Source organism: Myxocyprinus asiaticus, chromosome 11, assembly GCF_019703515.2.
Source record: "Myxocyprinus asiaticus isolate MX2 ecotype Aquarium Trade chromosome 11, UBuf_Myxa_2, whole genome shotgun sequence".
NCBI lineage: Eukaryota > Metazoa > Chordata > Actinopteri > Cypriniformes > Catostomidae > Myxocyprinus > Myxocyprinus asiaticus.
This window is the reverse complement of record NC_059354.1, coordinates 2,507,285-2,526,566: the sequence shown is the minus strand read 5'-3', so window position 1 is coordinate 2,526,566 and position 19,282 is coordinate 2,507,285. Positions and strand designations below refer to the sequence as shown.

General features: G+C 36.0%; 1 protein-coding gene across 2 annotated transcripts; it reads left to right on the top strand.

Moving 5' to 3' along the window:
* Positions 1 to 802: 802 nt before the first annotated feature.
* Positions 803 to 15,430, top strand: LOC127448165 (poly(rC)-binding protein 2-like). 2 transcript variants are annotated; one of them, XR_007898472.1, is made up of 13 exons: positions 803 to 985; positions 1,729 to 1,868; positions 4,916 to 4,948; positions 5,064 to 5,180; positions 5,888 to 6,019; positions 6,168 to 6,296; positions 10,971 to 11,045; positions 11,132 to 11,173; positions 11,340 to 11,412; positions 11,930 to 11,985; positions 14,101 to 14,270; positions 14,408 to 14,500; positions 15,320 to 15,430. XR_007898472.1 is itself a non-coding variant. In XM_051710500.1 (12 exons), exons 2-12 carry the CDS (start codon positions 1,776 to 1,778, stop codon positions 14,442 to 14,444), a joined length of 957 nt encoding a protein of 318 aa, XP_051566460.1. In that variant the 5' UTR covers positions 803 to 985; positions 1,729 to 1,775; the 3' UTR covers positions 14,445 to 15,430. The 2 variants fall into 2 exon arrangements, 1 of the variants encoding a protein (XP_051566460.1); XM_051710500.1 differs by having other exon boundaries at positions 14,408 to 15,430.
* The last annotated feature ends 3,852 nt before the right edge of the window (positions 15,431 to 19,282 follow it).

The following is a 19,282-nucleotide window of genomic DNA, read 5'->3' as shown; positions in this document are numbered from 1 at the left end:
AGTGCATTACATTTTAAAATTTTTGTAATGAGATTACATTTACTGACTTTCAATTAAGTTAATGAATTTTAATTACTTTACTTGGGTTACACATATATAGGCCTACTGTAATTCTAAAATATTCTACATGAAGAATACATTTAAAACATGAATTATGTTCATACAGCTGAAGGGTGTGTGGACCTTAACATGTCAGTGAACAAGGAGAAAATGTAGACATTATTATCAATTTGTTGAGCGTAAAAACAAAAACTTTTGTTTTAGAAAGTAACTTAAAAGTAATTATGTGATAAATTGTTTCGATTAAGTAATCATTTATCTGTAATCACTAAGTTAGTTAGTAATCTGATTGCAATTTTAGAGTCGTAATTAGCTATTTGTATGCCACAATGCAATGCTGCCCATTTCCAGTGTGATAACAGAACTGGAAGTAATATCAGACATTACTCTCTTTCTCTTTCTCTCTTTTTTATTTTTATTTTTATTTTATTTTATTTTTTTTATTTTTTTTTTGGCGTATTATTTTATTCAATTGAATTCTCTCTCTCTCTCTCTCTCTCTCTCTCTCTCTTTAACATTAACGACTACATAAAAAAACGACAAAAAATGCAAATTAATAGCATTTTCTTTTCAAGATTATAACTGGATGGCACTTGCTGAATCAAACATGCAATACAATTAGGTCATTAAGCCTGTGTACTGTGTTTGAAATAGTTATTGTTATCGCTAACGTTCACACGTTGAAGAAACAGTACACTGCACAGTAAGCAGGGAGGGGCGGGGCCAGTGAGCGGTGACGTCAGAAAGGTCGTGGGTGAGAGGTGATCGGGACTCATCTTGTTGTCTTTGTAAGAGTGGAGCGCGATCACGCAGCCGTGTCTTCCCTCTTCCCCGAATCCTCTCAAAACTCCCTCCCGAACCTTTCCCTCTCACCCTCCGGACCCCGGACCCCGGACCCTCATCCCCTCCCCGCCGCGCGCGTCAGGTGAGTCTTCCGCGCGTTTAACGCGTCCATGACTATGAGCGCGACGGGCCCTGTAGGCCGCGCGAGAGCGCGCCCGTGCTAATCACGCGCAGCTCTTCTGCGGCCAATTTAAAACCATGTTTAAACATTCACACTCTGAATGTGGCGTTTACATCATGAAACAAACACCGTTTATACAGCATAAAGGGTTTTGTGTTGTTTAAAGAGCAATCCGCTGTTATTTAAGTGTGTTACGCAGCTAGTAAACACGCGAGCTAAGGCAGCTTTAATACTAATGGCTAACCTGCTGATGTTAATTAATATTTATTTTAAATGTATTTATATTTTAAATTCCTGATGAATTAAATGTGTTTCTGAATAACTAGGTGATTCAAACGGATGGTTATTATCGCGAGAACCTGCAATATTTATATTCATAACTGGGATAGGCGCCAATGAAAAACGTTGAATAACAGTCAATGGCTGCATGTGTGTTTCTTCTGATTAATTCTTTAGTATAAGTAAACCTTTTATGTAGGCTAAGCTTATGGGTAGCATGTAAATATAATGCTCTATGAATATGCTTATTCACTCCAGTACTGTAATATTGTGATCATGTGACACTATTTACCATGGAACCACCACAGTTCTTGGACAGTACAGTTTTGTAAGGGTTTTACTCCACAAACTCGTTTATTTTTAAGAATGTATTCTGAATGCTTGTTTGTATGTATATATGTTGAATGAATGTGTCTGTGTGTCAGGTTGATCACCCGTGACCAAAGATCTAGAGCTTGACTCATCACTCATCATGGACTCTGGTGTGATTGAAGGAGGACTCAATGTCACGCTCACCATCAGACTGCTCATGCACGGCAAAGAAGTGGGCAGCATCATCGGGAAGGTGGGTTTGAACATCAGAAACCTAGTTATATGACATTTTGGGCGTATTATAGGCCTATTATACCCAAAAGGCTGTCTATGGAGGGGTTTAACTGGGTAATGTGACACTAGTGGTGCACTGATCAGGAAATTTGAGGCCAATACCAATCTCTGATTTTTTTTTTTTAACACTAAGATCGGCCGATACCGATACCGTTTTTTTGTTTGTTTGTTTGTTTAAGTGCCCTTTGCCACACTTTTGCAAGTTATATGTTTATGCCCCACACAGTAAAATGACTAAAAAAAGGTTCCATTTGTTAACATTATTTAACAACATTACTGTAGCTAACATGAACCAATGAGCTTAATGTTAGTTACAACATATACAGTACTGTGCAAAAGTTTTAGGCACTTATGAAAACTGTTGCATGGTATGGATGTCTTCAAAAATAATGCTATAAATAGTTTTCATATATTAATTAATGTCATACAAAGTCCAGTAAACAAAAAAAAAGCTAAATTAATATTCAGTGTGACCACCTTTGCCTTTAAAACAGCATCAGTTCTCCTAGGTACACCTGGACACAGTTTTTCTTGGTTGTTGGCAGATAGGATGTACCAAGCTTCTTGTCTCAGTTGTCTCTTTAAGTAATCTCAGATTGACACTGTGTTCAGTGGGGGGCTTTGTGGGGGCCATGACATCTGTTGCAGGGCTCCCTGTTCTTCTATTCTAATCTTTTCTAATTGCAAAAGTAATGTTTGGGAGTCTGTAATGTATATTTCCTATTGACACATTAAAGCTGAAGATATAAATAACCATCTTAAGACAAATGCTTTTGTGAAACATCTTATGTGCATTAGATTTTTACACAGTACTGTATATATACATATTGCATTTTAAAAATCAAAAGTTGTATCAGTAAATGCACTATGAACTAACAATGAACAATTGTATTTTTATTAACTAACATTACAATTAATAAAGGCTGTGAAAATATTGTTTGTTCATGATACCTAATGATAACAATTGGAACCTTTATAAAGTTACCAAAATTATAGTAAAATTACATTATTTGTGAATTGCTAACATTTTGTTTTGAAACAGTTATGAATAGTTCTGTTGTCAATATCAAAAGGTCATTATGACATACTGGTAAGCAGTAAAAACCATGAGAGCATCACACACAGCAGAGATGCATTCAAAAATAAGAAAAATAACTGCTCCAGTGAGAAATCATTAATATCTATGGTTTGGCATTTTGCTGTAACACAAATCACTAATTGGTAAGAAAATGCGTGAAAACATGGTGCCGTTATGGTTAAAATGTTAACATGACCAACATTAATCTGATTTAAATTGGGATCCTCACAGAATAGCGCTGAGATGAGTGACTCATGACATATTGAGAGCGAGCATGTTTGACATGGCGAGTGAGCATATTGAAGGGAGTGAAGCTGAAAGTGCTCAAACAGTCTCTCGCTCAACACAACATCTGATTGTCAAGACTCACGTTACATCACGTATACTCAGATTTGGATACGAATGTTTTTGTCGTTTAATACGTTTTTGTTTTGTTTTTTTGTTTGCAGTCTCTATCTTCTTCATGCTCGCAGTGCAGCGAGTCAGAATTACTACCGTAATTACTCTAGAAAATGGGCAACTTAATATTCATACAATTGTAATTCTTACACGTTTTTAAAAACAAAACGGTATATTTATCTGAATAACAGCATGTCTGAAAGTTTAAAGTCATGAATACTTAGAATTGCCAACAATTCACCCTCCAGAGGCCACACTGTCATGCATCAAGGGCTGAGAATGCACTCATTTAGTAGAGTAGCAATGTATGTGTGATTACCTGTGTGCTGCAAAAAAGATCGGCTCTGATTCTAGGCACAATCCGCCGATCACAGACTTAAGACGAAGATTGGCCGATTAAGATCAGTGGCTGATTGATCGGTGCACCTCTATGTGACACAGCCCATATCACGTTGTTTGCTGTACAAGCCTTCTTCCATATGAAAATAGTAAGCATTAAAAGGGTTCATCTCAAGAACATGTCCATCTTATACTTCACCTAAAAATCAAAATCTTACATAAGGAAATTAAGCCTATTTGAGGTTTTTTGCATGTGACATTATTTTCATAAACATTTTAAACCCCCAAATTCTCAATAGGTTCAATGGGGTCCCTAGCTCAAAAATGTATTTTAATCTTACTGGCGAAAGACAAAAATAAAAGATGATGAAAGCCAATATATAAAATGGCATGAATCAATATTTATGGAGTAATCCATTATTTTGTAGAAATATATGATTTTGGAGCAAAAATAACCATAGAAAGGTGTCAACATCACTTTTATTTTTACAGAGATAGGTAGGTCTATTACTAAAATCAGTTAACTTCAGCACTCCTTGATGCATTATATACCAATGGTGTGTCTAAAGGAGCACTTTTTTTTTTGTGTGTTTTTCCAAAGCTGTTGTTCCAATAACTTCAGAAGTATTAAATATGCCTTAATATCCTTTTAGATCCTTGTTCAAAACTTTCCTTCTTATATCTTTATTTTTAAGGCCCTATATGGTTAAATCCCAGAGATATGGGGCTCACAATGTGGCTCCATCCGCAAATTGTAAAATTTTACAAATGTACAATTTCAGTGGTCAAAAACCAAATATGGGTCACATGGTATGAAGGTAGTTTTTCTTGGCCAAGAAATCTGATTTACAAATTATGTTGAAACTAAAAGGTCCAAAATACACCTATGAAGAATAAGCAACACATGTGGCTCTTCAATAAGTGCAATACTGTTATATAGTGATTGGATTTCAGAAATGTACATCTGCAAAGCATTGCTGAGTTTATTAGGGGTCCAAACACCAAAGATGCTGAAACTCTACTGTACTGATTTTCTTATGCTTTTTCTAAAGACGATTGCGAATGAGAATTACAAAATGATCAAATTGAGAGGGAAGGGTGCAAGCTACCCGATGCTTGTATAGTCTCTCATTTAGCAGTTTTGTGTTCCCAGGATGGATTTTTATTCTACACCCTTTTGTGTTTTGCAGAAAGGTGAATCGGTGAAGAAGATGCGAGAGGAGGTGAGATATGCAGTGAAGTCTTTGTGCTTGGGTGTTTAATATATTTACATGAAATCTTGATAGTAATTGTCTTAAGACCCAGTTGTAAAAGGTTTTTGTTGATGTTTCTCTGCAGAGCGGTGCTCGGATCAACATTTCTGAAGGCAACTGCCCAGAACGCATCATCACCCTGGCAGGACCCACGACTGCCATCTTCAAAGCTTTCTCCATGATCATCGAGAAACTCGAAGAGGTACGAATCACTTTCATGAACTATTAAATGAATATTCCCGGTTCAATACAAGTTAAGTTTAATGGACAGCATTTGTGGCATAATTTTGATCACCACAAAAATGAATTTTGACTTGCCCCTACTTAAAAAAAAAAAAATAAAAAAAATAAAAAATAAAGCTAAAACCTGTGTTCCAGTGAGGCATTTACAATGGAATTCCGTAAACGTTAATATACTCACTGTTTCAAAAGTATAGCCACAAGATGTAAACAATATGCGTGTTAACATGATTTTAGTGTGACAAAATTGCTTGCTAACCTTTTCAGTGTGACGTTATATCCAATTTTACAACTTTGTTGTCATGATGACGCAACACTGTAAACCATTAAATCTTAAAATGACCGTAAAAACAACTATTTGAACAACTTTACAGCTCAAATAATGCATGAGTTATAACAGAAGAATGAATGTAAGTGCGTTTATGAAATTATAAGCTTCTGCTCTTAAACCCTCCAAAAATTGGCCCCATTCACTTCCATTGTAAGTGCCTTTTTTTTTTTCTCTCTCATGAAATTGTATTGTGTTACAATTGTGTTAAAAATGTGTGAGCTTAACTTGTATTGAACCCGGAATATTCCTATAAAGAGATGATCACAGGTGACACCGATTCCTTAGGCAGCATTTTCAGTGTGAGTATGGGAAAGTGGAAAATTTGCATGTTTCACCAGGACATCAGCAGCTCCATGTCTAACAGCACGGCCACTTCAAAGCCTCCGGTCACGCTGCGGATTGTGGTGCCAGCCAGCCAGTGCGGATCACTCATTGGCAAGGGCGGCTGCAAGATTAAAGAGATCAGGGAGGTGAGTGGAGAATTGTTCATTGGTGTTTGAAATACAGTTATTCTTAGATTCATTTACATGCAGTTGCCTGTGTTGTTCTCTAGTTCTTGCTATAGGGAACTCAAGGGCATTGTCATAAAGATGACCCTTCTCTCTCTGTGTTTTGTAGTCGACAGGAGCTCAGGTACAGGTGGCTGGAGACATGCTGCCCAACTCTACTGAGAGAGCCATCACTATCGCTGGAACGCCACTGTCCATCATCGAGTGTGTGAAACAGATCTGTGTGGTCATGCTGGAGGTAACGCTCTCACACACACACTAGCTTTTGATTGGGAGGAATAGTGTACACAAATTGAAGGGACAGTTCACAGAACGAAAATTGTCATTATTTACCAGGGTTACTGGCAGGACCTTAAAAAGTCTTAATGTCTAAAATTCAGTTTTTTTAAATATCTTAAATGGTATAAAAAAAAAAACGTCCTTATACTTTTCTGAGCTCCTAAATTTGGGTGATTCTTACAAAACTTGTCAAGAAAATGTCCTGGTCATATTTAATCCCAAATCAAAACGGAAAAAGATATTAAGTTATATTTGTATAATAAAAATGAAGCATACATTTAGGACCATTAAGATTATTTGCATTGGGACATTATTTTTAGGAAACTTTAAAACATTTTACCGCAATTCTCATTACCATTTCACATCTGCACATTTTACATTTACGGTTATAATTTACTATTCCCATTGTTTTCAGTAATGATAAATAAAATATATTCAATGTAGGGATGCCGCGGTTTGAGTTTTTGGCGGTTAGATTACTGTCTGAGAAAAAAAATCACTAACCAATTTTACAATTATTTGCACACTTGCTTATGCAACAGCACTGATGCACAAAATGCATATCACATAACAATTGTCTAAACGTCTTAGTGGACGTATTTCTGGGGGATATGTGGACACCAAGGGAAGCCCTATAATAAGAAAACTGAAACACACACAAAAATATAAATAAGAGATGCTCCAATCTAGGGCACAACGCCGCTTATTCGCATCCCAAGCTCAGTGATGGGCTAATGTAACCAGAGTGCTTCAAAAGTGTGTAAATGTAAGATTATTGGCATTAAACAGTTTTTTCTTCTGCATCAGTTTATTAAAGCAATCCGTTGTGTCATACACCCCAAAATAAAGAATCAGCAACAGACTCTAAATACTGTCCACAACACCTTACAAATAAACCTGTGGACTATGCATAGTAACGGGAACATTGCTCACAGCAGGCAATTTATAGTCCAATCATGACTAAAATGTACATTTATTGTTGAACGTGATGAATTTGTACAGAAGCAATGCTTTAAATAATGAGGACGATTTAAGACGCAACTTTTCAGGTTTACTCGCTGATAAGAACTACACGCAATGCACCGCATGCTGCCAAACAGCTGATTTAAGTCGCTTTTTTGATGGATATGAGTCTGGTAGATCGAATTCCTCTGTTATATCTTGGAATTTGTGTTTTTAAGCTTCAGTTTAAGTGAATTGAAAGTTCACGTTCAGTTCGTGACACCTGGCCATTAAAGCACCACGCAGCCACAGTCTGTAACCATAGCAACAGCTCCAGTACACACACATGCACAAGAGGTTTCCCATTTAGGCTTACAAAATCTTATAACTCTATATTATATATTTATACATTCATATTTTTGCCACGTGTAAATAAAGCATTTCACGGTTTTTAACCGTGGATTCTAAATTATTACAGTTTAACCGTATAATTGCATCATCCCTAATTTAATGCATACACTTAAATATTTATACACCGTATCATGCAGGGGGCACTTGACCCTTCAAAACCGAATCCTCCATGCATCCACATTTAAATCTAAGAATGCTTTATATCCATTTGGAGACATTTTACACTGGATAGTTATTTTTAAATAAAAACTGATAATTGCAAGGATTCATGCCTGTGAATGAAAATCCACCTGGGCATTATCTATAAAAGCATTTTTAAGTATGATCATCCAATAATAATAAATTACTGAGTTCATACATCCTGGCCAGTGCAGGTACCACATGACTCCTCCGTCTAGTTGGGCAAAACCAACTCGTTCAATGGAGAGGGGGACTTCAGTTTTTTTGTCTCAATATGACAGACTCGCAGCCACGCAATTGCAAGGTATCTCAAACGAAGTTATTTTCAGCGATGGTAAAAATATATAAACAAGGACAGATGCATGACAGGGGGTGGGGGGACAAATCACCCCCTTCACAGCATTGGGGGGGACGTGTGCTCCCCGTCTCCCCCAGTTCTACACCAGTGGATGTGGGCAGATGGTTTTGTTCACAGCCAGCAGAAGATAGAAGCTGATTGTCATGTCAGCGGCAAACTGCGCAGCGGTTGTGGGTGTTCGTCAGTGAATGCGTTAATCATAAAAGTGTAAATCATGCATAATTTCTGGGTAGCTATAATATTGACTATATTCTTGATGCCTCATTCTGTTTTTATCCTCCTGAGACCCGAGCGCATCTGCTGTGTGCATTTTCCATTTCCCTTTTTGATTTGTAACTAGTAATAGTAGTAAACATGTAAAAAAAAAATACAAAAAAATGAAGAACAAATAGTTTTTCTAAAACTGATGTCCTCATATGGGGACAGCAGGTCTAAGTTGTTACATTTTAAATAATACTAAGCTATTGAAAGTCAGATACATTTGAAGTCAGAAGTTTACATGCACTTAGGTTGAAGTCATTAAAACTCATTTTTTTAACCACTCCACAGATTTAATATTAGCAAACTATAGTTTTGGCAAGTCGTTTAGGACATCTTTGTGCATGAGTAATTTTTCCAACAATTATTTACAGACACTAACTTAACTGTGCCTTTAAGCAGCTTGGAAAATTCCAGAAAATGATGTCAAGACTTTAGACAATTAGCATCTGATAGGAGGTGTACTGAATTGGAGGTGTACCTGTGGATATATTTTAAGGCCTACCTTCAAAATCAGTGCCTCTTGATTTTCCCATGATGTCAAGCAAAGAAATCAGCCAAGAATTTGTGGTTCATCCTTGGGAGTAATTTCCAAATGCCTGAAGGTACCACGTTCGTTTGTACAAACTATAGTATGCAAGTATAAACACCATGGGACCACACAGCCGTTATACCGCTCAGGAAGGAGACACATGCTGTCTCCTAGAGATGAATGTAGTTTGGTGCAAAAAGTGCAAATAAATCCCAGAACAACAGCAAAGGATCTTGTGAAGATGCTGGAGGAAACAGGTAGACAAGTATCTATATCCACAGTAAACGAGTCCTATATTGACATAACTAAAAGGCTGCTCAGCAAGGAAGAAGTCACTGCTCCAAAACCGCCATAAAAAAGCCAGACTACAGTTTGCAAGTGCACATGGGGACGAAGATCTTCCTTTTTGGTGAAATGTTCTCTGGTCTAATGAAACAAACATTGAAATGTTTGCCAAAATGACCATTGTTATGTTTGGAGGAAAAAGGGTGAGGCTTGCAAGCCGAAGAACACCATCCCAACCATGGGGTTGGCAGCATCATGTTGTGGGGGTGCTTTGCTGCAGGAGGGACTGGTGCACTTCACAAAATAGATGACACCATGAGGAAGGAATAATTGTGGATATGTTGGAGCAACATCTCAAGACATCAGCCAGGAAGTTAAATCTTGATCGCAAATGGGTCTTCCAAATGGACAATGACCCCAAGCATACCTCAAGTTGTGGCAAAATGGCTTAAGGACAACAAAGTCAAGGTATTGGAGTGGCCATCACAAAGGCAGTCCGATAGAAAATCTGTGGGCAGAACTGAAAAAGCGTGTGTGAGCAAGGAGGCCTACAAACCTGACTCAGTTACACCAGTTCTGTCTGGAGGAATGGGCCAACTTATTGGCTGTGTCTCGTTTGGAAGGCTGCATCCTCCGGAGGTTGCATTTGTCGGCCGCATACGTCATCGAGGCTGTCTCGTTTCAGAAAACAAGTAGGACACTCCGAATGCGACCTTCCACGGGAATTCGGAGGATGCATGAGGTGTAACCTTCGTGGGCACTCATAACCCACAATTCTTTGCTTCAACGGAAATGTAAAAAAAAAAAAAATGACGCCAGTTTGCCCGTAAATATGGTGTTCAAATGCAATGAAAAGTTAATTCCCAAGTTGAAGTACCTCAGTAGATTTACCTCACACACCATCCAATCACTGTCAACCATGTTAGAATACAATTATTATAAATCCTGAATCTATGTACTGATTATCATTGTACCATGTCTGCTAAACATGTTGAGTGATCCAAACATCATCTGCAGCCTGAAACTGAACTTTTGAATGGAGTGAATGCACTTGGCTGCATAGAAAAGCTATAGGATGCTCCCTATTTAGTGAATGACTTAATCTCCAATGTGCTGTCTGTCTGCACTGGTCTCAGAACAATTTAAAATGCACCTTATTTTCATCCTAACTCCATATAAAGCCTCTGAAAGAAACATCTTTGTACCCTGCCCCATTGAGTTCCATTGTAAGTGTCTCACTGTAACACAGAATTGTTTTTTTTTTAAAGGAGGAACAAGTAGAAATTAATTTTTGTGCTAATTAACATTATGCTACAAATGCTGTCGATTGAGCTTAACTTGTATTGAAGCCGGACTATTCCTTTAACTGCATACTGCCCGCAGCCGAATCATAGCTATGCTAATATGTGACCAGCAGCACTCTTGCTTATGTGATGTTGCATTATTATTGCTGAAAGAGTAGTTCAGACAGGTACATTTTGCTTTTATCTTTTTCAGTTTTTTAGTTGCTTAAAGCTTTGCATGTCATGTCAAAAATCTGATGAGTAAAAAGTAGCTGCAAAAGTTCACAAAGCTGCAAAAATTAATGTTGCTTGTTGCAAAATCTGATGTTTAAAAGTACTGTATAATTATTTTACCCAAAATGCCACTGCTTTTTCTCATTTCAGTCACCTCCTAAAGGTGTGACCATCCCTTACCGACCCAAACCCTCAGGATCGCCTGTCATTTTCGCAGGAGGACAGGTGTGTGTGTTCATCTGCAGCTGTTGTGTTTTTGTGTGATTATATCGGAGTGTTTCATCTGGTGTGTGTGTGTGTGTGTGTTGCAGGCATATGCGGTGCAGGGACAACATGCCATTCCTCAGCCTGATGTAAGTGACAGTTTTGTTTTAAATAAAACGGCTCTGCTGATTCAGGGCTGCATTTGTGTCTTTGATTTTGGACAATTTTGCAGTGTTTGGACCCCTAATAAGCTCTTGTCATCAATTCTGTAGTGTAATATTCAAGGTGTTGATGTATTTTTTTTTGTCTTCACAGCTCACTAAACTTCACCAGTTGGCAATGCAGCAGAGTCCATTTCCTCTGGCCCCCAGTAGCCAAGGATTCACTGGTAAGAGGATATGCTTTCTCCGCCAAGTTTGAAACCTCTGTTTTCAGTTTCCTAATGTCATTGTTTTTCAAAGTATGTGATTATGGAGAGTGTTTTCGTAAATCTCTGTTTTCAGTGGAGGAAAACGCCGCTCTGGTGTGGATGAGAGGCGTAAATGACAATGTAGCAAAATTAATGGGCTTTCAAACGAAAACATATTAGTGTGGACGTGGCCTCTCTTAAAGCTGAAGTGTGTCATTCTCAAAAATAAACACAAACTGATTGTCCTGCCCCAAACTCATGCCATTGGTTGAGTCAGTGGTGTTGTGTCAGGTAGTGCCTTAGAGACGTGTTTGCAGTTTTTGATAAAATCACTTACAGATGGCTTACTTGCAGTTGTCTATGCATATTAAGAGGAGTAGAAGAAAATATTTTAAAATAGAAAAAAATGACACACTTCAGCCTTACATGACATTTCTTAAACTGTAATGCATTATTGGCTTGAATGTTTTCATTCATTGACTGTGTTCCTCTGCAGCTGGTATGGATGCCACTGCACAGACAGGCTCTCATGAACTGACCATTCCAAATGATGTGAGTTTCAGCTTGAAGCAAACTTGATGCCATATTTAATCTTAAAATGCATAGGCTTTTAAGCTTGAATGTTGTTTTGATGCAAAGATGTTGCTTTTTATTGCTTTTCATTCAAAGCCAAATAGCAATAGCCCTATATTACGGTTCATGTGTTGTAATTGAGGATAAGTATTTAATATGCATGTGTACACACATGGAATGCTAATTGTTCACCATTGTTGCGCATAAAATCAACGTTATATAGTGGTCATGTGTATGAATATATAGTACTCATTTGTCCGGTAATAAACTTAAGAAGTAGATATCCTGTGATAGTTAACTTGTATAGATATGAAATAATTTGGGCTTGGTAAAAATATAGATTTGTCTGATTAATCACGAACTTCATTTACAATATATTTAAAATGTCTACAAAAAGGTTGTTTTTCTTCCATGCAATCCGAGATCCATGCAATCCATATATCATTGAATAATGTCTCTTTTAATATCTGTTCTGTTCTTTACTGTCAGTTGCTGATTAAAAAATACAAACATTTTATATTAATCATTAATCACGCATGGCACAGATTTGGTGAAGAAGCCATACACGACTCCACTCTCGTTAAGATGTGCTCAACCAAAACACTTCTGTGGGACGCTCGCTGAACCACCGCTATTCTAAAAGAGACAGTGCTGTTTTAGCACTTGTTCTGTAAATCAATGTCAGTAGTACAAATGATGCACATAATAAACTTGTAACAAAATATATAAATATATGCAATACAGTATATGCAGTTTCAAGACAACATAGTTGATCAAAGTGACCGATGATAAATCTAATGATAAAATAAAATGTTTTCAGTTAGTTAGGTCTTCTGTATAATTAACAGTATTAGCTGAGAATCTCTTTCAGATATAAGCAAAATGGACATTATATCTGAAATATACCCAAATTAATTGAATTAATTAAAATTGAGAGCAGAATCAAAATGAGAAATCTGAAAATATTTCTTGCAACACTATTACATATCTCGGGTCACTAATGACCCTATCCACTTGTGGTAATTAAAGTTGCACTCAAAGATTTTCCCTATTAAAAATGTTTACTCCTAAAGAAATTAATAGTATTTTTGAAACATATGAAATCATGAGTGCTCGCATGAGATGAGGACTCTTGTCATATCAGTAACATTACAAAAGCTGTTTTATTGTACATGGGGAGGGGCGCCCTCATGGGGTCTGCTATGTTGGGATCACATGACCAGCTGAATAATATTCACTTAATCTCAGTAACTGTCTTGTTATTGACACGTTCACTCATTGATTAAATGAATCATGTCTGATTGTGAATAGTGAATTTCTACAATGGCATCTGTAACTGAAAACATAATTTTGAATAATGCTGTATTCACACCACTAGGTGTCACTGTAAGTCCAAGATGACACAAACAAAAAGTTACTGAGTGCACCTTTAAGCAATTTGAAAACAAATTTTTTTGCAATTTTGCCCAATTTTATTTTTTATTGTTACTCTTCATAAGAGAAAGGTTGAGCAATACTAAAGAGATGGGGGCATAACTTAAAAAAAAAAAAAAAAAAACGGATGGGGAACAGGGATGAAATGAGGTCCCAGGTAGTGTTGGATTTAATCGACTGAAATATAGTTTCATTTTTTTAATAAGAAAAAGTAGTGCAGTGCATTAAATTTCAAATTCTTGTAATTTTGATTACTTTTAATACTTGGGTAAAACATTTCTAAAATAATTTTTTGTATGTAGAACATGAATTGTGTTTATATGGACATCTGTTTGCAATTTGTGACAGCTGAAGGCCGTATGCCCCCTAGCAAGTCCGTGAACAAGGAGGAAATACAGACTGTTTTAAATTCATTGAGCAGAAAAAGTGTTTAGAAAGTAACTTGAAAGTAATTAGTAATGGGATTACTTTTTCAATGATGTAATCAGTCAGTAATTTGATTACAATTTAAGAGCAGTAATTTGTAGTGAGTTACTCTTTAAGTAACTTACCCAATACTAGTCCCGGGGCACTAAAGAGCCATTGTGTGCATTTTAGGGTTAAAGGATTTGTTTGACCTGATTTCATTGATAATCATTTTATATGAATCAAATCTGACAGTTGATTGGCTGCATCATCGGCCGTCAAGGTGCCAAGATCAATGAGATTCGTCAGATGTCAGGTGCACAGATCAAGATCGCCAACCCCGTGGAGGGCTCGACCGACCGGCAGGTCACCATCACTGGCTCACCCGCCAGCATCAGTCTGGCTGAGTACCTCATCAATGCACGGTAACCTTCACATACACAGCCAGCTCTGCTTTAACATTTACTTTTAGATGCAGGGCTGTTTGGATTTACATTTACAAATGAGACATCGTGAGCACAGATGTAAACCGCTTTCATTGATTGATATCTTGTGGTTTCAGAATCTCATCTGAGGCAACAGGACTGGCCGCAAACTGATGCGCTCCGTCGCCACATTGCCCCTTTACCCTTCCTCCATCACAAATTTACAATCTGTAAGCGCAAAAAGAAACCAAGTATTCTCAACCTATCCTTTCCTTTCACCCACCCAAGCTATGCTTCATGGATATACACGAGTATTTTATTTATTTATTTCATGGAAATGTTTTTAAAATCCCTTTACGTACAGTTTTTAATGTCTTGTTTTTCCTTTGATGCATATTCTGTCAGTTAACATTACCACAAGAAAGTGGCAGTGGAGAAAGTGGAAAAATCTGAGAAGACAGGTTTTTGTTGTCAGATTTTTCTTATAAAAACTGTAATAAGAGAGCAATTAATTATGATAGATTGACCACTTTTTTCTGTATGGAACATTTATTTATTTTAATTTAACTCTAGGAAGTTACAGATGTTTTAAAATCTGAGATGAGCTTTAGATGATGAGCTCTTGTTTTTCTGCATCAGATCCATTATCAATCTGTTTCAGGTGACTATAAAGTTTTTTTTTTTTTTTTTTTTTTTTAACTCTAATTATGTCATTCCTCTTTTTCTTTTTTTTTTTTATCCTGAAGTTGGAGATTTTGTTAGAGGGAGGGATGAGAGATGAGTATCGCTGGAGTTTTTGCATAAATGACATTGCTGATATAATAATGAGTTGAAAATATTTCTTGTAGAGAGAATATTTTTTTTAACCTTGTGGTGTGGAGCCCAGACCGGAGGATTTCAATTTGGCAAGTTTATATGGTAATGCAACTGAGTTACTGAACAATGATATGACTAGAAGGAACTTTCTAGAATTAACACTATTTTCTTCTCTACTCTGCTTGAGTAATAGTTTTTTGTATTATTTTTGTTTTTTGTTTGTTTTCTTGCAGGAGGAAGGAAAACCTAAAACTTTTTGTGCACGTTTTCAGAATATTGTAGATTGAGTGCAGCAGGAATGAAGAATTAAACATGCAAAATTAAAACATGAAATGCTGAAACTATTGAATGGTGTCCTGTGTCTTCTTGGTTTATCACAGTTGTTGTTTTTACGTCTGATAAAATACGTTGATTACCTTCCGTGTTCAGACGTCTTCACCTTTTCTATTTAGTTTTATTTATTTTCAGCAAAGACCGCCAGTCCTTAAGACTAGTTCTAGACCATTTTTATTTGACAATTCTGAATATTGTCCGTCTGTGAACATCAGTGTTTTACACATTGACAAGCTGTTCAATATGGACAGCTGAACCATGGTCTGCTTTTTGGTTTGAAATGCATTTAATAATAGGATGTATGTATCTGAGCTTTAGTGGAGTGTCATGTACTGTAAGCCTTCAGTTTCTCTCTCAATGCTGAGAACTAATTTTCAAAACTCTTCATACAGTCAGAACAACAACATCTGTGGACTAAACTTTGATACAAAATGCATTTAATGACTGACCACATCTATCAAAACTCATGAAATCTTTTCTCACTCAAACACAACCATTAGCAAAACTAACTACTGCTTATTTTGCACGTTTGCTAAAAAAAAACAATAAAAAACTGTAAATTAATCTAAATTACACAGCCATGAGCTTGATTTGTCCATGTTTTTCATACTGAAAAATATTCAAGATCTAAAAACTAGGTAAATGGAAAACAACTAGACTTTCCACAGCTGATTGCTTCTGTATCAGTTTTATGACCATCTGTTCATAGGAGGTCATCTTTGTACTGTAATATGTGAATATGGCTAATAGAGATGATCAGAAATGCCAAGAGATTCTTCTGCAGGTTTATCAAGACATTGTCTGATGTGGGTATGAACGTCATTGAAAAAGGTCATTTTGACATATATTAGGGCTGTTTTTGTGATGTGCCGACTAATAATTCGAATTTATCACAAATACAGATATTTACAGAGAAAGGCCCCCAAATAAAGATAATTTAGCATATAATATATACAATTATAAATATATCATAAATATTATAATTCAGATAATTCAAATACATCATATTGTAGCAGCAGACATGTTAAGCATTTCAGTATTGTTTGTTTTATTTCCATATCATTTACATCCCTCTGAGCTACACTACCGGTCAAAAGTTTTGAAACACTTGACTGAAATGATTCTCATGATCTTAAAAATCTTTTGATCTGAAGGCGTATGCTTAAATGTTTGAAATTAGTTTTGTAGACAAAAATATAATTGTGCCAACATATTAATTTATTTCATTAAAAAAAAAAAAGTTTTTGAAATTGATGACTTGGACCAAATAATAAAGAAAAGCAGCCAATAAGTGCCCAACATAGATGGGAACTCCTTCAGTACTGTTTAAAAAGCATCCCAGGGTGATACCTCAAGAAGTTGGTTGAGAAAATGTCAAGAGTACATGTCTGCAAATTCTAGACAAAGGGTGACTACTTTGAAGATGCTAAAATATAACACAGTTTTGATTTATTTTAGATTTTGTTTAGTCACAACATAATTCCCATAGTTTCATTTATGTTATTCCATAGTTTTGATGACTTTACTCTCATTCTAAAATGTGAAAAAAATGAAGAATGTTGTAAGTGACCCTAAACTTTTGAACAGTAGTGTATTTTTAACTGTTGGTCTATGTGCTTGTGTGTCAGATGGACCCTTTTGGAGAGTCTCACTTTTGTTGTGTAATGTTTCACTAGTTTTCGGCGTCTCTATTCATAAGTGCTGTGTTTTAGAATGTTGTGTCAAATCAGGGACAATTTAGCAGAGACGGATCACTTCTATAAAAATGAATGGGAGCAACTGGAACGGACAACGGATGTGGAAAGTAAGTCCCGCCCTAAAGGTAAAAGAGCCTGTCAATCAATTCGAGAACGCGCATGCGCATTAGCAATACATGTTTTTTAGAGCGATCCAAGCTAAAGTAGCACAATTTATGATACACGTGATGTCAGATTTTACTGCTGATTTTAAAATATGTTCTTTGATCATAATTTTGACCAACCGTTTTGGAGATTTCGAACTTTCCCCAGTCAAGTAAATGGTCATAGACTGTCATGCCGCTTGTTTGCATTGAAAATAGCTGCCCGGGTGCGTTCTAAAGATGGCCGCCGAGTGACCTGACTTGCTAAAAAGACTTTGGTCAAGTTATGTAGTTTGAAACATTAAAAAACGCATCTCGAGATCCCTACATTCTGTTTTGCTCGGTCCAGCTGTCTTTGAGCGCCTGTCTGTAGAAGGCTGTGCTGACTGTTACTCACGTTGGTTTGACAAGGCACCTTACATGTACAGCTGGACATGTACTGCCACATCAACAGAGGTGGAAAGTAACACATTACAGCTACTTTTGTTACAGTACTTGAGTGCATTTTTCAATTGTTTCTACATTTATGAGTATAAATAATTTATTGTACTTTTACTTGAGTTGATTAAAAATTACGTATTAATTTTTGCCACATTAATTTTTTAACCACAATTAAAAAGTAAAAATATAAATATTTGACAGAAACCAGCAGCATCCATTAAACTAAAGAGTTTTAAGAGACTAAATTAATCAAAAATACACTTAAATCAAATATTGTATATACCTACTATATATAGGCTGCTAAACACCTACCCTTAAAAAGATTTAAAACACTAAGATATTTGATTTTTGAAAGAAATTGATGATTCTGTTCAACAGTGATGCATTACACTGATCAAGAATTACAGTAAAGACATTTATAATGTTACAAATGACTATTTCTATTCAAATAAATGCTGTATTTGATCTATTTGCGGCAATGCAAGTGTTTGGCATGTACTATTTATTTAAGCTGCTGTGAGGAGTCTGTTTCTCAAACTAGAGTCTCAAACAGTACTTGTCTTCTTGTTGTTGTGAACCTGGGCCATTCAATTCTCTCTCAGTCCTGTTAAATTTAGTTTGATTTCTTCTTTCAAAACAGCTGTGCATGGAATAGCCTTCATCTCTCAAAAGAACAAGAGACTGATGAATTTCAGGAGAAATGTGTTTCTTTTTGTGAGAAGTGTGTACAATACCTCAGCAACATTCAACTGTTCTAATAATAATAATAATAATAATAATAATAATAATAATAATCATACTGTGTACCAAATTAGCACATTAGAATGATTTCTTAAGGTGTAGGTGTAGTCTTAGTAGACTGAAGTAATGACTGCTGAAAATGGGGCTTTGCCATCATGGGTAAAATAAATCAATTTGAAAATAAATAAAAATATAAAACAATAATAATTTGCTACATTACTTATGTTTTTGGCAGTATTTGTGATTTGTGTAATATGTGTGTACTATGTATAATATTATATTCATAAAAATAATTTGTAAAGTATTAACTTTAGTTTTTCAGCAAATGACCTATTTACTCTTACTTGAGTCATATTTTTCTCAGTACTTCTACTTGTACTCAAGTGAATTATTTCTTCAGTAGCGATACTTTTACTTAAGATTTTCAGCACTCTTTCCAGCACTGAATATCAAGCTTAAATTAGTCTGATGGCAAGAACATTCCTCATTGCGGAATTTATGAATGGAATCGGGGGCATGATTATTTGTGTTAAATTTTTTTTAACACATTTTTTTCCCATATAATTGCACTAAATTAATGCATTAAATCGACAGCCCAAATGTATGTATATACAGTACTGTATCTATCTATCTATCTATCTATCTATCTCTATCTGTCTATCAATCTATCTATCTATCTATATATAAAGGTGCATCTCAATAAATTAGAATGTCGTGGAAAAGTTCATTTATTTCAGTAATTCAACTCAAATTGTGAAACTCGTGTATTAAATAAATTCAATGCACACAGACTGAAGTAGTTTAAGTCTTTGGTTCTTTTAATTGTGATGATTTTGGCTCA

Coding starts and splice junctions, on each gene's coding strand:
- LOC127448165 (XM_051710500.1), top strand. CDS start 1,776: ATGGACTCTGGTGTGATTGAAGGAGGACTCAATGTCACGCTCACCATC. Junction 6,020..6,167: donor AGATTAAAGAGATCAGGGAG/GTGAGTGGAGAA, acceptor TGTGTTTTGTAG/TCGACAGGAGCTCAGGTACA. Junction 11,986..14,100: donor AACTGACCATTCCAAATGAT/GTGAGTTTCAGC, acceptor CAAATCTGACAG/TTGATTGGCTGCATCATCGG.